This window comes from Aptenodytes patagonicus, chromosome 3 (assembly GCF_965638725.1).
Source record: "Aptenodytes patagonicus chromosome 3, bAptPat1.pri.cur, whole genome shotgun sequence".
Classification (NCBI taxonomy): Eukaryota; Metazoa; Chordata; class Aves; order Sphenisciformes; family Spheniscidae; genus Aptenodytes; species Aptenodytes patagonicus.
Window position 1 is genome coordinate 117,870,718 of NC_134951.1, and position 14,164 is coordinate 117,884,881.

At 54.5% G+C, this 14,164-nt stretch overlaps 1 protein-coding gene across 1 annotated transcript in view; it reads left to right on the top strand.

Moving 5' to 3' along the window:
• Positions 1 to 1,236: 1,236 nt before the first annotated feature.
• The window catches only part of PTK7 (protein tyrosine kinase 7 (inactive)), a 38,949-nt gene continuing 26,021 nt past the window's right edge, over positions 1,237 to 14,164 (top strand). Inside the window, exon 1 of the mRNA XM_076334867.1 lies at positions 1,237 to 1,313. Coding sequence (XP_076190982.1) covers positions 1,283 to 1,313 — 31 coding nt within the window. The 5' untranslated portion in view covers positions 1,237 to 1,282. The remainder of the gene's footprint in view (positions 1,314 to 14,164) is intronic.

The window sequence follows — 14,164 nt, forward strand, 5'->3', positions numbered from 1 at the left end:
GAGACCCTTCCTCTTGCTACACATCAGCTGCTTTGTTTGCTTGCCCTGAGCTTGCAGGTGGAAGTAAAACTTGCTTTCTAGAGCTTGCTGATAGGCTACCACTTCCTCTGAGGCTGCTTGGTCCCCAACCACAACTAGAACAGCTTTCAGTGACAGGAAGTGGTGGCTTCCCTACGAGAGAGGACTGGTCTGCGGCTACTGGCAAAGCCGCACAGCCACGCGCCCCACTGGGGCAGCTCCGTGGTCTCCTAGGCCCTGCTGGAGGTGGTAATGGCAGGGGCTTCTGTTGCAGCTCCAGGCTGGCACTGCCACGCAGGGCAGCAGGCATGCTCTGATCCTGTGCCACAGGCTTTGCTGAGTCAAGGCTTCAGCATCCTCTGTGATGGATGCAGCAGCGCTCTCGGGGATGCTGTGGGGTGTCTGATGGTGAGTCTTCCACACAGTACCAGAAGCAGCCAGCATTTTGGAGGCTCAACAAAACGGCTGGAAAGCTGGTGTTCAGAGCTGCAACTGCCAGAGCTGGTGGTGCAGGGCTGCAGCAGGCTCCATGGGAGGCGTTCGGTCGGGCAGGGAGGCTTCCAGCCTGCACCATGCAGGTGGTCAGGCCGGCTTGCACTGCTGTGCCCCGACTTTGGGTGATGTGGAGGAGCAGGCAATGTGTTGTGCAGCTGGGGCTGTGTGTCCAGCCCTCTGCCCGTAGCGGGGTGCAGAGCTCCTGGCTCCCAGGTGCCCCTGTGCTTTCACAGGGTCTCTCAACAGCGGTACAGATGGGGAACTTCTACCATCAGTTTAACAAACAGCCCGTCTGTGAGGAGCCCCTTGGCGGGAGGGGGAGCTCTGTTGCCTCCTCGATGCTCCGGACACCTCATGTTGGGGCTTGCTGCGGACGGGAGCAGGGGCTCCCAGCGCCCTGCGGCGCGGGGGTCCCAGCCGGCCAGCCCAGAGTCTGCTGGCGCGACCCTCGTCCCCCGTGCTAGTGAGGCTCGGCGACCGCCCCGGCTCCCCAGTGGCCCTTCGGGCCTGCTCTACGGGGGATGGTGCCGGCGAGCCCTTCGCCTCGAGCACCGCGGCGGGGGCTGCCGGCCGAGCGGGGGGGGCTGAGCCGGGAGCTGCCCGCGGGGACCCGCTCCCCCCGGGCCGCTGCTGCTCGGGCCCCGCCCGGTTTCCGGTGGCCGCCCCGCCCCCGGAAGCCCCTCCCGGCGGCGGCGGCGGCAGGCGGGGCGGCGGCATGGCCACGGGCCGGGGAGCGCGCTGACCGGCGCGGCGGGGAGCGGCGCAGAGGATGGCGGCGGTGCGGGCGCTCCTGGTGCTGGGTGAGTGCGGGCTGGGCCAGGCGCCGAACCTCCCCCGCCCTGGGGATGCGGGTCCCGGTGCCCGCCCGCGGCGGTGGGGCTTCGCGCCCCCCGGCGCCCGCAGCGGGGCCGCGCTGGGGCCGTCGACGGGGCGGAGGCGCTCCGCGGCCGCCGCCCCCGGGGGGTGGAGGCGGCGTGGCCGCCTCCTGGGCCGAGTCCCCGGTGGTCCGGGCCCCCCGGGTTCCCGTGAGGCCGGCGGTGATGGAGCCCGGCGTCCCGGGACGGGCCGGCGGGGCCCCGTCGCTTCGACCCCGGAGGGCGGCCGCGCCCCCGCCCCGCGGAGCCCCGCTGCGCTGCGGGAGTCGCCGGAGCGCCTCGCCCCGGCTCTCCTTCCCCGGCGTGCGCCGGCTCGCCCTGCCCGCCCGCTCGTAAGGGGAGCGTCGTGTTTAAATGAACTCGGATGCAAATGCGGCGGATACTTGCCGTCTGGGAGATGGCGAACAGGCGCTCCCGGAGCAGCGGCGCTCCGGGGAGGTGGCTCCTGGAGCCCCCTCTCGCTGGGCTCGGCCCCGTCTCGCAGCCTCTCTGGGCCCCGTGGTGAGGGCTGACACCAGGAATGCTATTTGTGTGCAGCAGTGGGTGGTTTTCCCATGAAATCTGAGCAGATCAAAACTCGGAGAAAAAACAGTGGGCATGCAGTGGACTCCCACCCGTAGAAATTGGCCTGCCCGCCGCTGAGGGGGTTTTGTCCCTTGCTGAACACATCCGGATGAGCCGCCCCCCTCCCCCCCGTGCCACCCTCTATGCTGTGCAGGGTGTGAGCCAGCCTCCCTGCCTGTTCCCAGCTCTGCCGTCCTCATCGGTGGCACAGAGGCTTGGGGGTGGCCGGTTGATTTTCCTGGCAGCTGCTTTTCGGTGTTGAACACTGAAACACTCCAGCCGCATGGCCCAAACCCCCCTTCCCTCACTCTGCTCCATGGTGTTTCTCCCTGCTGGCCTCCTAGCGCCATTTTCCTTGCCTGAGGAGCCCGGGGTTTTGGCTGTGGTGCGAGAGCCACAAGGGCTGTGAGCGGGTTTCCAGCCTGGTTTTGAAGGGTGCTGTGTCTGCCCCACGCCATGCCACCTTGTTTCTCGCCCCCTTCGGTTGGGAACTCTGCAGACAGGGTCCTGCATGTTGCCAGTACCTGCTTGTGGTCCCTTCTGTGTCACTGTGCACAATTTTACAGTTTCTTTTGCAGTTTCAGCTGCAAAATCAAGAGCAATCTTAGTCTAGCACCTGGGGAGGATACTGCCTCTGAAGGAAAGGTATTTATAGTGCTGCTGCTTCTGTTCTTTGTGTGTCTGGAGCTGTGGCTAAGCCCTGCTGCCAGGCTGCAAGTAATGTCCAATTTACAGCTGATAAGCAGGAAAAGCAGCACTTATTTAGCTGATTAGCACTGTAATTGCTGATTGCCTTGGCAGCCTTCTGGGAAGGCTGTTTCTGGAGGGGGAGTACATGCTTTGCTTGGACTCTGGTTTGGAGCCACAGGGCCCTGTGGACCTGCCTGCCAGTGTGCTGCCACCAGCAGCTGGGATGTGCAGGCCTGCCCATGAGGGCTGTCCACTGCCTTTCCTGCCGGCACGCTCCCCCCTCCAGTTGCTGGAGTTTCTGTGCTGCTCCAAGCATGCACTCTCCTTCATTTCTCCTGCTCAGCAGGACCGTGTCCTACAGCAGTGGGAGGAACGTGCTGCCGTCCGGCTCACGGACACTGTAAAAAACCTCAGACGCCAGCAATGTGGCTGAAATGTACAGTTTGATGTCTAGGTTTTATGGGCTAGTGATAAGTTTTGCAGGTTGCGGGGCAGTGTCTCCCTTTGCCTGTGGATGCTGTTTGGAGAGGGGGCTGGGGAAAGACCTGTGAAGTGTGGGGTATCCATGGCTCACGCAGGTCCTTTCTGTGATCCTCCTTTGCCACGTATGTGTTCCAGGAGTCCTCGGTGCCTGGACTGCTGGTCCCTGTTCCTCCATTTCCGTTGCTCAGCGAAGCTGTGATCTTTCTGGCAATGACACTGCAGCGTGCCAGATGTGTGCTGGCTTCTGCTGGAACATGTGGTTGAAATGCTAGCGGAGGAAATATTTGCTGAGTCAACTTTTCTTTAAAGCTAAAAAAACCCCAAAAGGTCTACTTTGTTCTGGAAGTGCCTCCATGTCCTGTGTTGAGCTGTATGTTTCCGTATGGCAGTGCTTTTCTTGTGCTTGCTAGCAAGCCTGTTCCTAAAGAAGAACATCTCTGAAAACAGGAATGATCAGATAGGATCTGAGAATTTCTCTTGGGTTTAAAGGGTCCAAAATAAATTTCCAACAGTACAACTTAGGCGACTTTCGCTCTTTGAGGTGAAGTTGCAATCTGTTTTCTAGCAACTCCAAGTCCTCTGCAGCCAGACCAAGTACTATGACAGTTGATCTGAGTGAGCATCCCTTCAGCAGCCAAAAAGCTGTGCTGCTCAGCACATTTCTGGGCTGTTTTGGGGCAAAGTGGTGACAAGCCAATACCATTCTTTTCTTATAAAGCCTGTGATCCCGCCTTGGGACTTGGCTGTGCTCAGGCAGTCCTCTGGGCAGGCTGTAACCCCGATGTAGCAGGAGCTTCAAAGGCACAGCAGCTCCATAGTCATGGCCATAGGCACTTCTTTGTCTGCACAGTGGGTCCTGGACCACTGAGAGCTGGCACTGACCAGAGGGTTGTCATGTTCTGCATCCTTTAAACATGTCCTCTGATCTCTTAATTGATCTGGAATGAGACCATCTTCTAAAGGCAAGTGGGCAGATGTTTAAACTGCAGCAAGCACCTGTATTTAGTTACATGCTGGGTGATGAATGCTCTTGCTGATGGGAGTGCGTTTCCTCCCAGACTGCTGAAGCCCTCTTGCTCAAGAGAGGTGGGTGGATGGCACCACATGTCTGCGTGTCGCTCAGGTGGATAGGTCTCACCTTGTTTGACCAAAGGCTAGTCCATGTTGCATCCAAGCAGATAGGCATACGTGTCCTGGAAGGGCAGGCTGCACTTTCTCCAAAGGCCAGGGAGACCAAGGGGAATGGAGAGAAGAAGGTAGGAAAGGAGTGGGAAGAGAAGAGCCTGGCTTTGGGGCAGTGGGCAAGAATGCAAGGGCCAGTCTGGCTGTAAGCGATAAGGCACTTAAAGATCTGAAGGCTGTGAGGCCTGGTTACAGGTATTTACTAGGGGAACTTTACACTAATATTTTTCTTCCCTTCATTGCAATTCATCTGCTATTTGAGCTGCAAAGATCAAAGCTGTCTTCCAGCAAGCACACGTGGACTTAAGTAAATAGCTGGACCTACACCTCTCTCCAGTGAATAAACACTCTTTCCTCTCTGAACATTTTCAAGCATAGCTCTCAGGCCTGGAATGCAAAATATTTCACATTAGCAGTGGGTGTTTCCACTGCTTTCGATATTTGGGAACTTGGAACAAATGCTTATTTAGCAGCAGATGGACTTGGGTACAAACATGCTCTTTGTGAAGGCAGTTGCTGCTGCGGTGTTTGCAGGGAAATTCCCCTGAGATCGGAGGACATGCAATTGTTTGTCCAGACCCCAAGGAAACAGGTCTCCTTCTCCTAACATGAGTGGTGGTCTCATGGCCTGGGACAGGCAGCTCTTTGGAGGCCTGGAGGGCAGTGAGGCTGGCAAGATGCTTGGCAGATGCACAGGAACATTCTCCTTTATGAAGATTTAAGTTGCGTGGGCTGTTAACATTGGGTTTGGGGGGGGTTGCAAAAGCTGTGAACTAGCACAGTGGATTTTGCTGTGTAAGTCAAAGAGGCAGCTGTACCAATTCACCTCCCCAGGCCTTTGGCATGGCAATACCTCCTGGAGAAGGCTGGTCATGCCCAAGGTGGGAGAAGGGCAAGCGTAGTGTCTTTTACCTTTATAAGAAATCAACTGTGTCTTGGGAGAGAAGGGGAAGGGAGATGAAGAAGTGACGATTTGACGATTGGTAACATGTTGGTTCTTGGGCATCAGCGTGCATTTCAGCATGGCAGAGGTGTCGCGCTGGGTGGCCTGTTTCCATGTCCTGCTCCTTGCCTGGAGGATGTTGGGAGGTGGCATCCAAGAGCTGCTTGTAAATACCTTTAGTCTGTTAGAAAAGCAGATGTTATATTGCGCAGTGGGTTTAAATGACTGTGCTGTGAATGTAGCATACCTTCTGTGCTGGTTTGCCTGGAAGAAGCAATCCCACTGCTGGGCATGGAAGGATTTGTTCTCAGAGAGAGACCTGACAGGGAGCAGATAGGGATGCTGCAGGTTTTTAGGCTTTTCATGTGGCTGCCTGCTAGAGCAGGGGCTGTTCCCTGGGCTTTGTCGTGGTTGGGAGGCTCTGCATGTGGTTCACGTCTTGATCCTGATGTCTTTGTGAGCTTTCAGCAGTCCAGATACATTGTGCATCTCTTGCCTTTTAGGGAGGTTGTTCAGAGGGAGTGTGAGTAAGGTGGGGGACCCTGGGGTCTTTTAGAAGCTGTTTGCTCACTTCCTAGTGCCAAAGCTGTTGAACCACAGCATAAGAAAGGAAGCACACGGCTTTTTGATTCTGGAGGATGTGGCCTGGGCAGGGTCCTGCACTTCCACCTCCTCCATCCTACCTAACCCTATCAGGATCTGCTGTGCTGGTTGTGTTGATGAGCTGTCAGCTCTCCGTTTGTCTCTTCCTCACCTGTTGCTGGGGGATCTGATCCGGGGGCTGCTTTCCTGCATTGCTGTTGGGTGCTATGTCAGGGAGCAGTGTCCCATCACCTCTCGAGTCACATGGTGCCAGCAAATCCACTTTGCATTGTAATGGGAACCGTTGCTATTGCTGTTTAGACCGGACAGCTGGTGTCCCTAAACAAAAAAGGGCCAGACTGAAGGATCATCGTGAGGAAGATCATCTCCTGTTTGACTCTTCTTGTGCCTTCTGAACATACCACTGTGCAGGCAGTGGGAAGGAAGAGAGGCTTGCAAAGCGTGTCTTTATACAGATGTAGGTTGGTTTGGGAACTAGGCCAGAGTGCAACAGAAGCTTTGCAGGATGCTCACGAGTGTCTGCGGTCTCAAGGAGTGGAGCACTGAAAGAATAGTTGTCTGGGGTTTCTTCTGGATATACTCCTCCATGGGAGATGGGCACAGGCTGGTTGTAGTGAAGCTCCTGTGGGCTCTTGAGGTTGGAGGCACATTCAGTGTGTTAAGCAGCTGCAGCTCTCCGGGTCCAGGCTGTGTGTCTGTGGGTCTGGGTGCTGCTTGAATTCAGGTTGAACAGAGTCCTGCCCAAAGGTTTGTACAGTGTTTCCTCTTGCCTCTGCCTGCTTTGGCACATTGCAGCACGGTGAGGATGAACCCATGCCACCTCGTCAAGGCAGGGACTCCATTTCGGGTCATTCCTTTGTTCTGGGGAAACACTTGGCAGCAAGCTCTGTTCTCCTGTGTTTACCTGTGTCTCCTTTTAATCTGTGCAGCCCCTGCTGAGTAGCTGTGGAAGATCTTCAAGCCAAACACAAGTGGTCTTTGTTTCAAAGCATCAATTTGTATTGGCAGCCAGGTCTGCAGCGCATGTGCTTTTCATTGACTGCTGCTCCAGCTCTGTTCCTCACTCTTGCCAGCTTTTTTTAAAATTTAATACAAAAATGTTTTTCCTGAGCTTAAAAGGCTGAGCCGTATGGTACTTGTAGTCTTAAATTAAGTCTCGCCTTTTTCGGGGAAGCGTTCTCTGTCTGAGCACAGAACAGACTGCTTTCCTCTCCTCTGAGAGGTAACTAATACGTGCTGTCTGATCAGCAAAGAGAGGCGAGGGGGACTTCAGAGTGGTTTGCAAGCTTCTGAAAGCCTGGTCTGTGTGCCGGGGATGAGGAGTTTTGGTGTGCTGGCCCAGCTCAGGCCATTCCCGAGCCTGCTTGTCTTAGAGCACTTTGGGAAGGTTGATGGGTAGGTGCTTTTGTTGATACTCTTTGCAGACTGTTACTGCCTGGGGCTGCTCTTTTGATTTGGTCAGCTTTCAAAAATCCATCCTCTATTCTCCGATTTTGACCCTGTCAAGTTGTTGTGCAAGGACTTCTCTTGAAAACGCATTTTAATCCTTAAAAATATTAGGTAACATCCAGGCGAGGCCCAGGTCACTACTTAAAACATTCCTGTTTGATAGTGAACAGATGGATGCTTGAGCTGTCCAGGTGCCCCAGAGAGCAGAAATGAAAACTAGCCAGATCCAACCACAGGAGAATTGAGACTGGGACTTGCCAGGGTGGAACATCGCAGTGATGAGTACTCGTGAACTCCCTGTCCCCTTGCACAGAGGGTGCATACAAATTGTAAGTCTGGAGAGGAGGCATGCCTGTTTTTAACCGATGATTCCTCATGTGAGATGGAGCTTGCCGGTGGGATACCAATGACCTGTCTTCTCCTTGTCAAATTAAGCTCTGATTTGAATGGAACAGGCAGGAAGTTTGGCATTTGTGGACTGGGGTGTGTACAGGGCCCCTGAGTGTGTGTGAATTGAATCCACCACTGTCAGATGGTCTGGACCTCTTGTGAGGTTGTCTTGGATCAGTGTTCATATTGTGCAGGATGATGAATGAGGAAAACTGATACAAACAGACTCCGGTCTAGAAAGTGGGGTGACACATTTGATTTCAGGTGCGTGAACCCTCCTGCTCCAGGAAGCGAGATGTTGCAGGCTGGGAGAAAGCGATGACACAGGGTTGCTGCCTGTGCTGGGAGCTGGTGCAGGAACAGGCTGGGGTTTAAGTGAGTGATTATTAGAAGTCTACTTATATTTCAGCCCCTGGTTGACATACGTTCAGTTCCTAGATGACTTCTGTTCTGGAGGACAGGAGTGTCTGTGAGCGCTTTGCACTCAGACCTCAGTGCTAACGACAGGTATTTGTTTTCAGGGTAGCTCTGAGGTGACAGGCTTTATAACTTTTCCTCTCCTGCGATGCTGTTGTGAGATGAGGTTTGTCCCAACATCAGGATTTTATGCCTGGGTGCAGCTTGGGCCGCCCTGAAAAGCAGCCAAGACGGCGCCCTACTGCTGTCGATATGGGTGTGCCGGCGAGTTGGCTCTGTCCTCCGTCACCCCAAGCCAGAGGGCTCTGTCCCCAAAGCCATAGCACAGGGAGGCAAAGCCCTATTCTCGCTGCAGAGGGAAGGCTTATGTGCCTCTGGGCAGCTCTGTGCAGGGTTGTCCTTGCTGTTAAACGTGATGCTGGCACAAGATAGGCACATTGCTTAAGACCAACTATAAATGCTCTTCTCATTACGGTTGCTCGTTGGCCCCTTTAGAAGCACAAAGGAAGCCTTTGATTCCAAAACATACAGTGACTCTCCAAATGGTTAAAGGCACAACAAGCTGCGGCTTGCAAGTGCCTTTATTGCTCTCCACGCAGCATGCTTTGGTGTGTGTCCTGGCTCTGCTGGGGAAGCCCATCACTTGCATGGCATGGAGCTGCTCCGCGGTGCTGGCTCTGTTGAAGTTGCTGGCAGTGCCTGTGTCAGTGGGAAGCTTTCATGGGAGGAAAGGTTATGGTTTTTGTCTTTCGCAGCAAAGACAAGATCAGAGAAGATAAAACCAGGCAGTCTTGTAGGTTGCCACACAGGGCAGTGCATCCAGCTCTCCCAAACCATCCATGGGAGCATAGATGGGTTTGTGCTGCTGAGGACAAGTCATTCAGTTGTGTCTGCAGCTGCCCTGGAGAGGGACCAACATTGAAAGTCCCCTCCAACAGCTGAAGAATTGTGCAGATCATCTTGGACCAAAGGAAATTGAGCTTCCTGTGAGTTACTTGGCGTTCTTCTTTGTTCCTATCCCTCCATATTGCCTGCTGTGAACACTGGGAGTCTGAGAGACATCTGAGAGCACCTGGCAGGTGCTACGGGAGTGGCCAGTTCCTGGGCTGAGCCTCCTTCTGTAGCAGTGACCTGGCTGGATGTCAGCCGATTGTCTTGAGATCGCCCTTTCCTCCAGCCGGGTTTGAACAGATGTTTATCCACCATATTCCAAGCAAAAGCTGAGCTACGAAGGCAACACGTGTGGTTTTTCTCTGCTGAGTTAGCTCCCGATGGCTCTCCCTGCATGTTGTCTGTGCTTGCAGCCTTCAGATGCATAAGTGGAGGAGCTGCTTGCTGGGGCCTCACCTGGCACAGCAGCATTGACCCTTCTGCCCAGGCCTGCCTCTGTCCTGCTGCCTTGTTGCTGTGGCCCAGGTGCAGCTGTTCCTTTTCCAGTTGTGCCTCCTGTCTCTCCTATTCTGTATCCAGGATCCCCCCCCATGGCATGCCACGCATCCCCTTCTTGGACTTTCCTGTTGCTCAGCTTCCCTCCGATGCCTGGCTGTGAGCACTGCTGTTTTGCCAGATGTGGCTGTGGTTTCTTCATCCCATCTTGAGATTGCTCTTGCCTCCTTGAGCCAGGCCCCTGGTTCATGACAGATGGTGAGAAATCAGAGCAGAGCTGGGGCAGGGCTGCTGAGATGTTCAGGTGGTTCTTGGAAATCAGAGACTTTTTTGATAAGAATTCTTCCACTCAACTAAGGAAAAGTCTCAAAACCACATGGCCTGAAGCAGAAACCATTAATCTGAATGGTTAACATTTTGGCAAGGAAATAAGCACCCAAGAAACAAGAGTGTCGTGCTGGGTATCCTTCAGTGTCACACTGTGTTCTGTGGCCTTGCTGGGATTTGGCCCTGCCTCTTACTGGCTGGAGATGCTCTCCTGCGTGGCTCCCATGCAGACAAAGACATGACATGGGTCTGATGGAACAATCCATTTTACCTGGATTGCCGAGCGGCCACAGTGAGCAGCCAGGCACCTGCAGATATCTCAGCACAACTTCTTAGTCTCCAGGTCGTTGCGTGTCTGTTGCCACTGTTTGTGTGCTTCCTTGGCATTTGGTTGCTTAGGATGTCCTGCTGCTCTTCCACTAGTGGATTAGTGACTGTCCAATAAGAATTGCGTGTTCTCCAGATACACTGGGAATCAGCTGTCCTGCTGCTATTGAGAAAAGCTCTTGTTTTTCAAGGAGATTTGGTTAGTATGAATATCTGTCTCTGCGAGTCCGTTATACCTGAGCTTTTCTTTAATTTGTCATAGCATTAGAGCTATCTGTAGCAAGCATTCTGCCTAGTTATCGATTTGTAGAAGTATTCTAGAAAGTGCCCTGCTTGCATATTCTTCCCACTCAGTGCCTTTTCTCCATTTTTAGCTGAGAGGTAATGTAGCAATGTCTCATAGAGAAGCTACCTTTTAATTAATATTGCATGAGCAGAGGAAATATTAGCTTCTCTGTCTACTTTCCTATTTTTGTGGCTTTCAATATAGATTCATAAATGGCACTAATGAAAATAAACAAGGAACTGTTCCCTTCTGTGCCTTCTTTGCTTTCAGAGGTGGTACTGCAGGTCCAGCCTCCCCAGTGATGTTTCTCCCAGGAGGCAGGTCCTGGGCTGTAGCTGGACAGCAGTGCTGCCCTGCACAACCATAAATGGTGATTGTGAAATGGGACTGGTCTTCAGCTTTCCAGCAATGAAAAGAGAAGGAGCTGGATGAAATCTGCAGACCTGTACGGTGTAGCTGGAGACAGATATGGGGAGTTGTGGATGACGCTTTGTAGCCAGGAGGAAGGCAGTGCCATATAGACTGAAAATGGATGTGCAGTGCACAGCAGGCAGTATTAACTAGTGTCCCTGAAATGCTCCTGAGGGGTGACACAGAAATTATACGAACCCAGAGAGAAGCCCTGGGCATCCAGACCCTCCTCGGCAAGCTTCAGATGCAGGCAGAGGTCAAAACCTAACAGTGTAGAGCCCATATAAATAGGAGAGGCACCAATGCAGCTAGTGGAGTGAGGCCTATTTCAGGTGTCTCCTCAATGCGTTTTGGCAGCTTCACTTGTCTCTGGCACTGCTGGATGCATGGGGCAATTTTTGGCTTGCAGCACAGGTGGCTGCTAGGAAAAGCTGGTGTGTGTTGTCAGGAGCACCTTTCCTGGGAGCTTCTTCCCTTCCTATGGGAGGGGAGCAAACAGGTCAAACCTGCAGTAAACCAAGTGGCGAAGCAGGATGCTCCAGAGACTCACCTCAATCTGGACCCACGGCGCAGCCTTGCTCTGTGGGGAATATGGCTGCTGGATTGCCCCCAATGTAGTGCTGTATGTGGCATCCCCCAGCCTCTGTGCCGTCCCCTTGCTCCTGGGAAGGCAGAGTGGCTGGATGCATGCTTGTGGGTGGGCCATGCAGAGGCAGCTGCATGCAGGGGTGCACAACTGAATCCCTGCAGCAGTTGCCACGGCATGGGTGTCATTTTCAAGACTATGGCGCTGGATGAACCATTTCTCCCATGAGCTATAAGCTGTCTGGAGAGCTTGGCCAGCTGGATCTTCCTGGCTTTGTGGCAAATCCATCTGAGGCAGGCAGATAACTAAGGGAAACTTAGCTGTAAATATACTGCCATGACCTGGAGAGAGATTTAAAATATTTATCCCAGAGCAGGGCTTGGGAGATAAATAAGCTCCCTGTCTGCTTCCTTGCACGCAAGGCTCAGGAGTGCAGCTGTCCCTTTGTCCCCAGCTCAGAGGGTCCTCCTTGGGGCTGGAGGGTTGCTTATGGGTGGGCTTGAAGTCCTTGTAGATAGTGTAAACATATAGCTGTTGGCAAAATGGAGAGTGGGATGCCAAGGGTACTTGCGCTGGTGTAGATGTGAGTTCTTGTCTGCACCCTCCCTCCCCCCGTCGGCTCCCCCAGCTGCTGTCCCTGCTCTGTTGCTCCCAGGGTGTTTGTGGAGCTTGCTGGCGAGCCATGTCTGGCTTGGGGTCTGCCAGATAAGGTTGTAACCCTCCCACCCGGCCCCCTCAGAAAGCAAGATCTGCAAGATGTCCTGACCAAGCACATCCGAGAGCCAGAGCAGGTTTGGATAGTACTGGGGAGGTTTTCCTCCTTCCAGTGGGTTTGGTGGCAGCATGCAGAGAAGCAAGCTCACTCAAGCAGCTTCAGTGCCAAATCTGCTTCATTTTCCAACAAACAGTCCTGGGAGAGCAAGGAGGGCCTGCTGGCAGGAGTGCGCTGTGCCCAGCACAGCCTTGGCTCGTGTGCTGACCTGATGGCCTCGCTGCATGGAGAGGAGCCAGCTCTGAGCAGCAGCCTTGTCTTGCAGCAGCCTTGTCTTCTCTGATGGTGTGTTGACGAAGCAGCTGGCTTTGCTTGAAGGCCTCATGTGCGTGCTTCTTCTCTTCGCACTGCTTCCCTTGCCCTGGCCTCCTCCCCCCCCGCCACCTTTTGTCTCTGCATCCCGAGTTTCCATTCTCTGGGCTGTCTGGGACTCCTGTTTGCTGAAGGGGAGCGCCAGGCAGCTTTATGGAGCTTGTTCTGGTTTTTCCCATCATCTCCTGGAACGGCGTTTCAGCTGGAACAGGAAAAACGTGAAGCCATGGCCAGGGGCTCCCACCACACACAGCGCTGTTGTGGAGGAATCCCTCTTGGCTGGGCTTGGGATGGCAGGAACAATATCAGCCTTCGGCCCTCAGCCTGAGTGAAGGGGCGTGAGGATGTAGTGCTGAGCACTCGTGTGGTACCAGGAGGTGCTGGCCCCAACTACCATGAGACGAGTTCTCAGCCACACGGACTTTGTGGGTGAAGCAACGCAGCCTTGTTGCTGCAGGGTCTCGCCTCCAGCCCCAGGGCAAGCAGCGCTGAGCCCTGAGCCAGCTCTGTCGCAGCTTTTCCCCGCTGGCGGGACCTCCCTGGCTGTTCAACACTGCCTGGGCTCTCCTCTACCACCAGAGGGGTTTTGCTTAGTAAAGACCTTTGCATTCTCATATGCCCCTTGTTTAAATTGTAGGGGAAGCATCGTCCTTTGAGACCACTGCACAGGTAGCATGCAGCTCATCCTGGCTCCACTTGGCACCTGTCTGCCATGTTTCCTTTCATGGGAGAAAAATGCAATACCTTTGCTGTGCTGGCCAGAGAGCTCAGCCTCCAGATTAGCTGTGTCTCCAGCCTGCCATGCACTGCCAGTAGTACATGTCAGCTATAAATCAGTGTTTCTGAAGAAGCCAGGGAAAGCTCAAGGGCTCTGAGCAAGCCTGGGAGAGTCGGCTGGCAGGACCAGTGGGTGCAAGTCTGTCGCTGGTGCTGAGTCACCCTTGAAGCATTTGTGTTTCTCACTGGGGCTTGGCAACGCAGCTGGCAATGTCTGCTCAGGAGCCTTTGGCTGACGCACCGTTAAAGATGGTTTAATTGAGCCAGCAGGATTCCCAGCTCCTGCACCGGGCTTGTGGCCTTTGTCTCACTTGTTCCTCTGTTTGTCTGCCACCAAGATACTGTCCTGGCCTTCCTGGGGGTCCCATGGCCACCACTGCCTGTGCTGCTCAGCAAGCAGGCACGGGCCCACCTGCCTGATCAAAGCAAGCTTTCTTCTCCACAAGCCAGAGGCCGAGTGGTGCAGACAGCTGCCAGCATGCACCTGTGCCCTGAGTGTTTGGGCAGGAGAAGCTGTGGTCTGGCTGCTAACTCTGTCCTATCCCCCTCCCAGCTGTACCACCTCAGCACTGCACTCATGGCTTGGGCTGGTTCTCTGGGGTGGGGGTTCAGGAGGGGTACCTGGGCTTCTCTTAGGGCCTGGGATGACCCGGTTGCCTCAGTGGCCCAACAGAATGGCATCCTTTCCCTGGTACCAGGCGTGTGTCCCCAGAGATGCCCGTGCCTCCTCTTGCAGCAGATGCCAGGAGCACAGGCGCAGCCCTGTTGCAGAGCATAGCTCAGAGTGGTGTCGACCTGCTCCCAGGACAGATGGGGGCCTCCTGCGGGGCCAAGGCCAGTTGTTCTGGTTCGGCAGCCTCAGCTGTTGTGG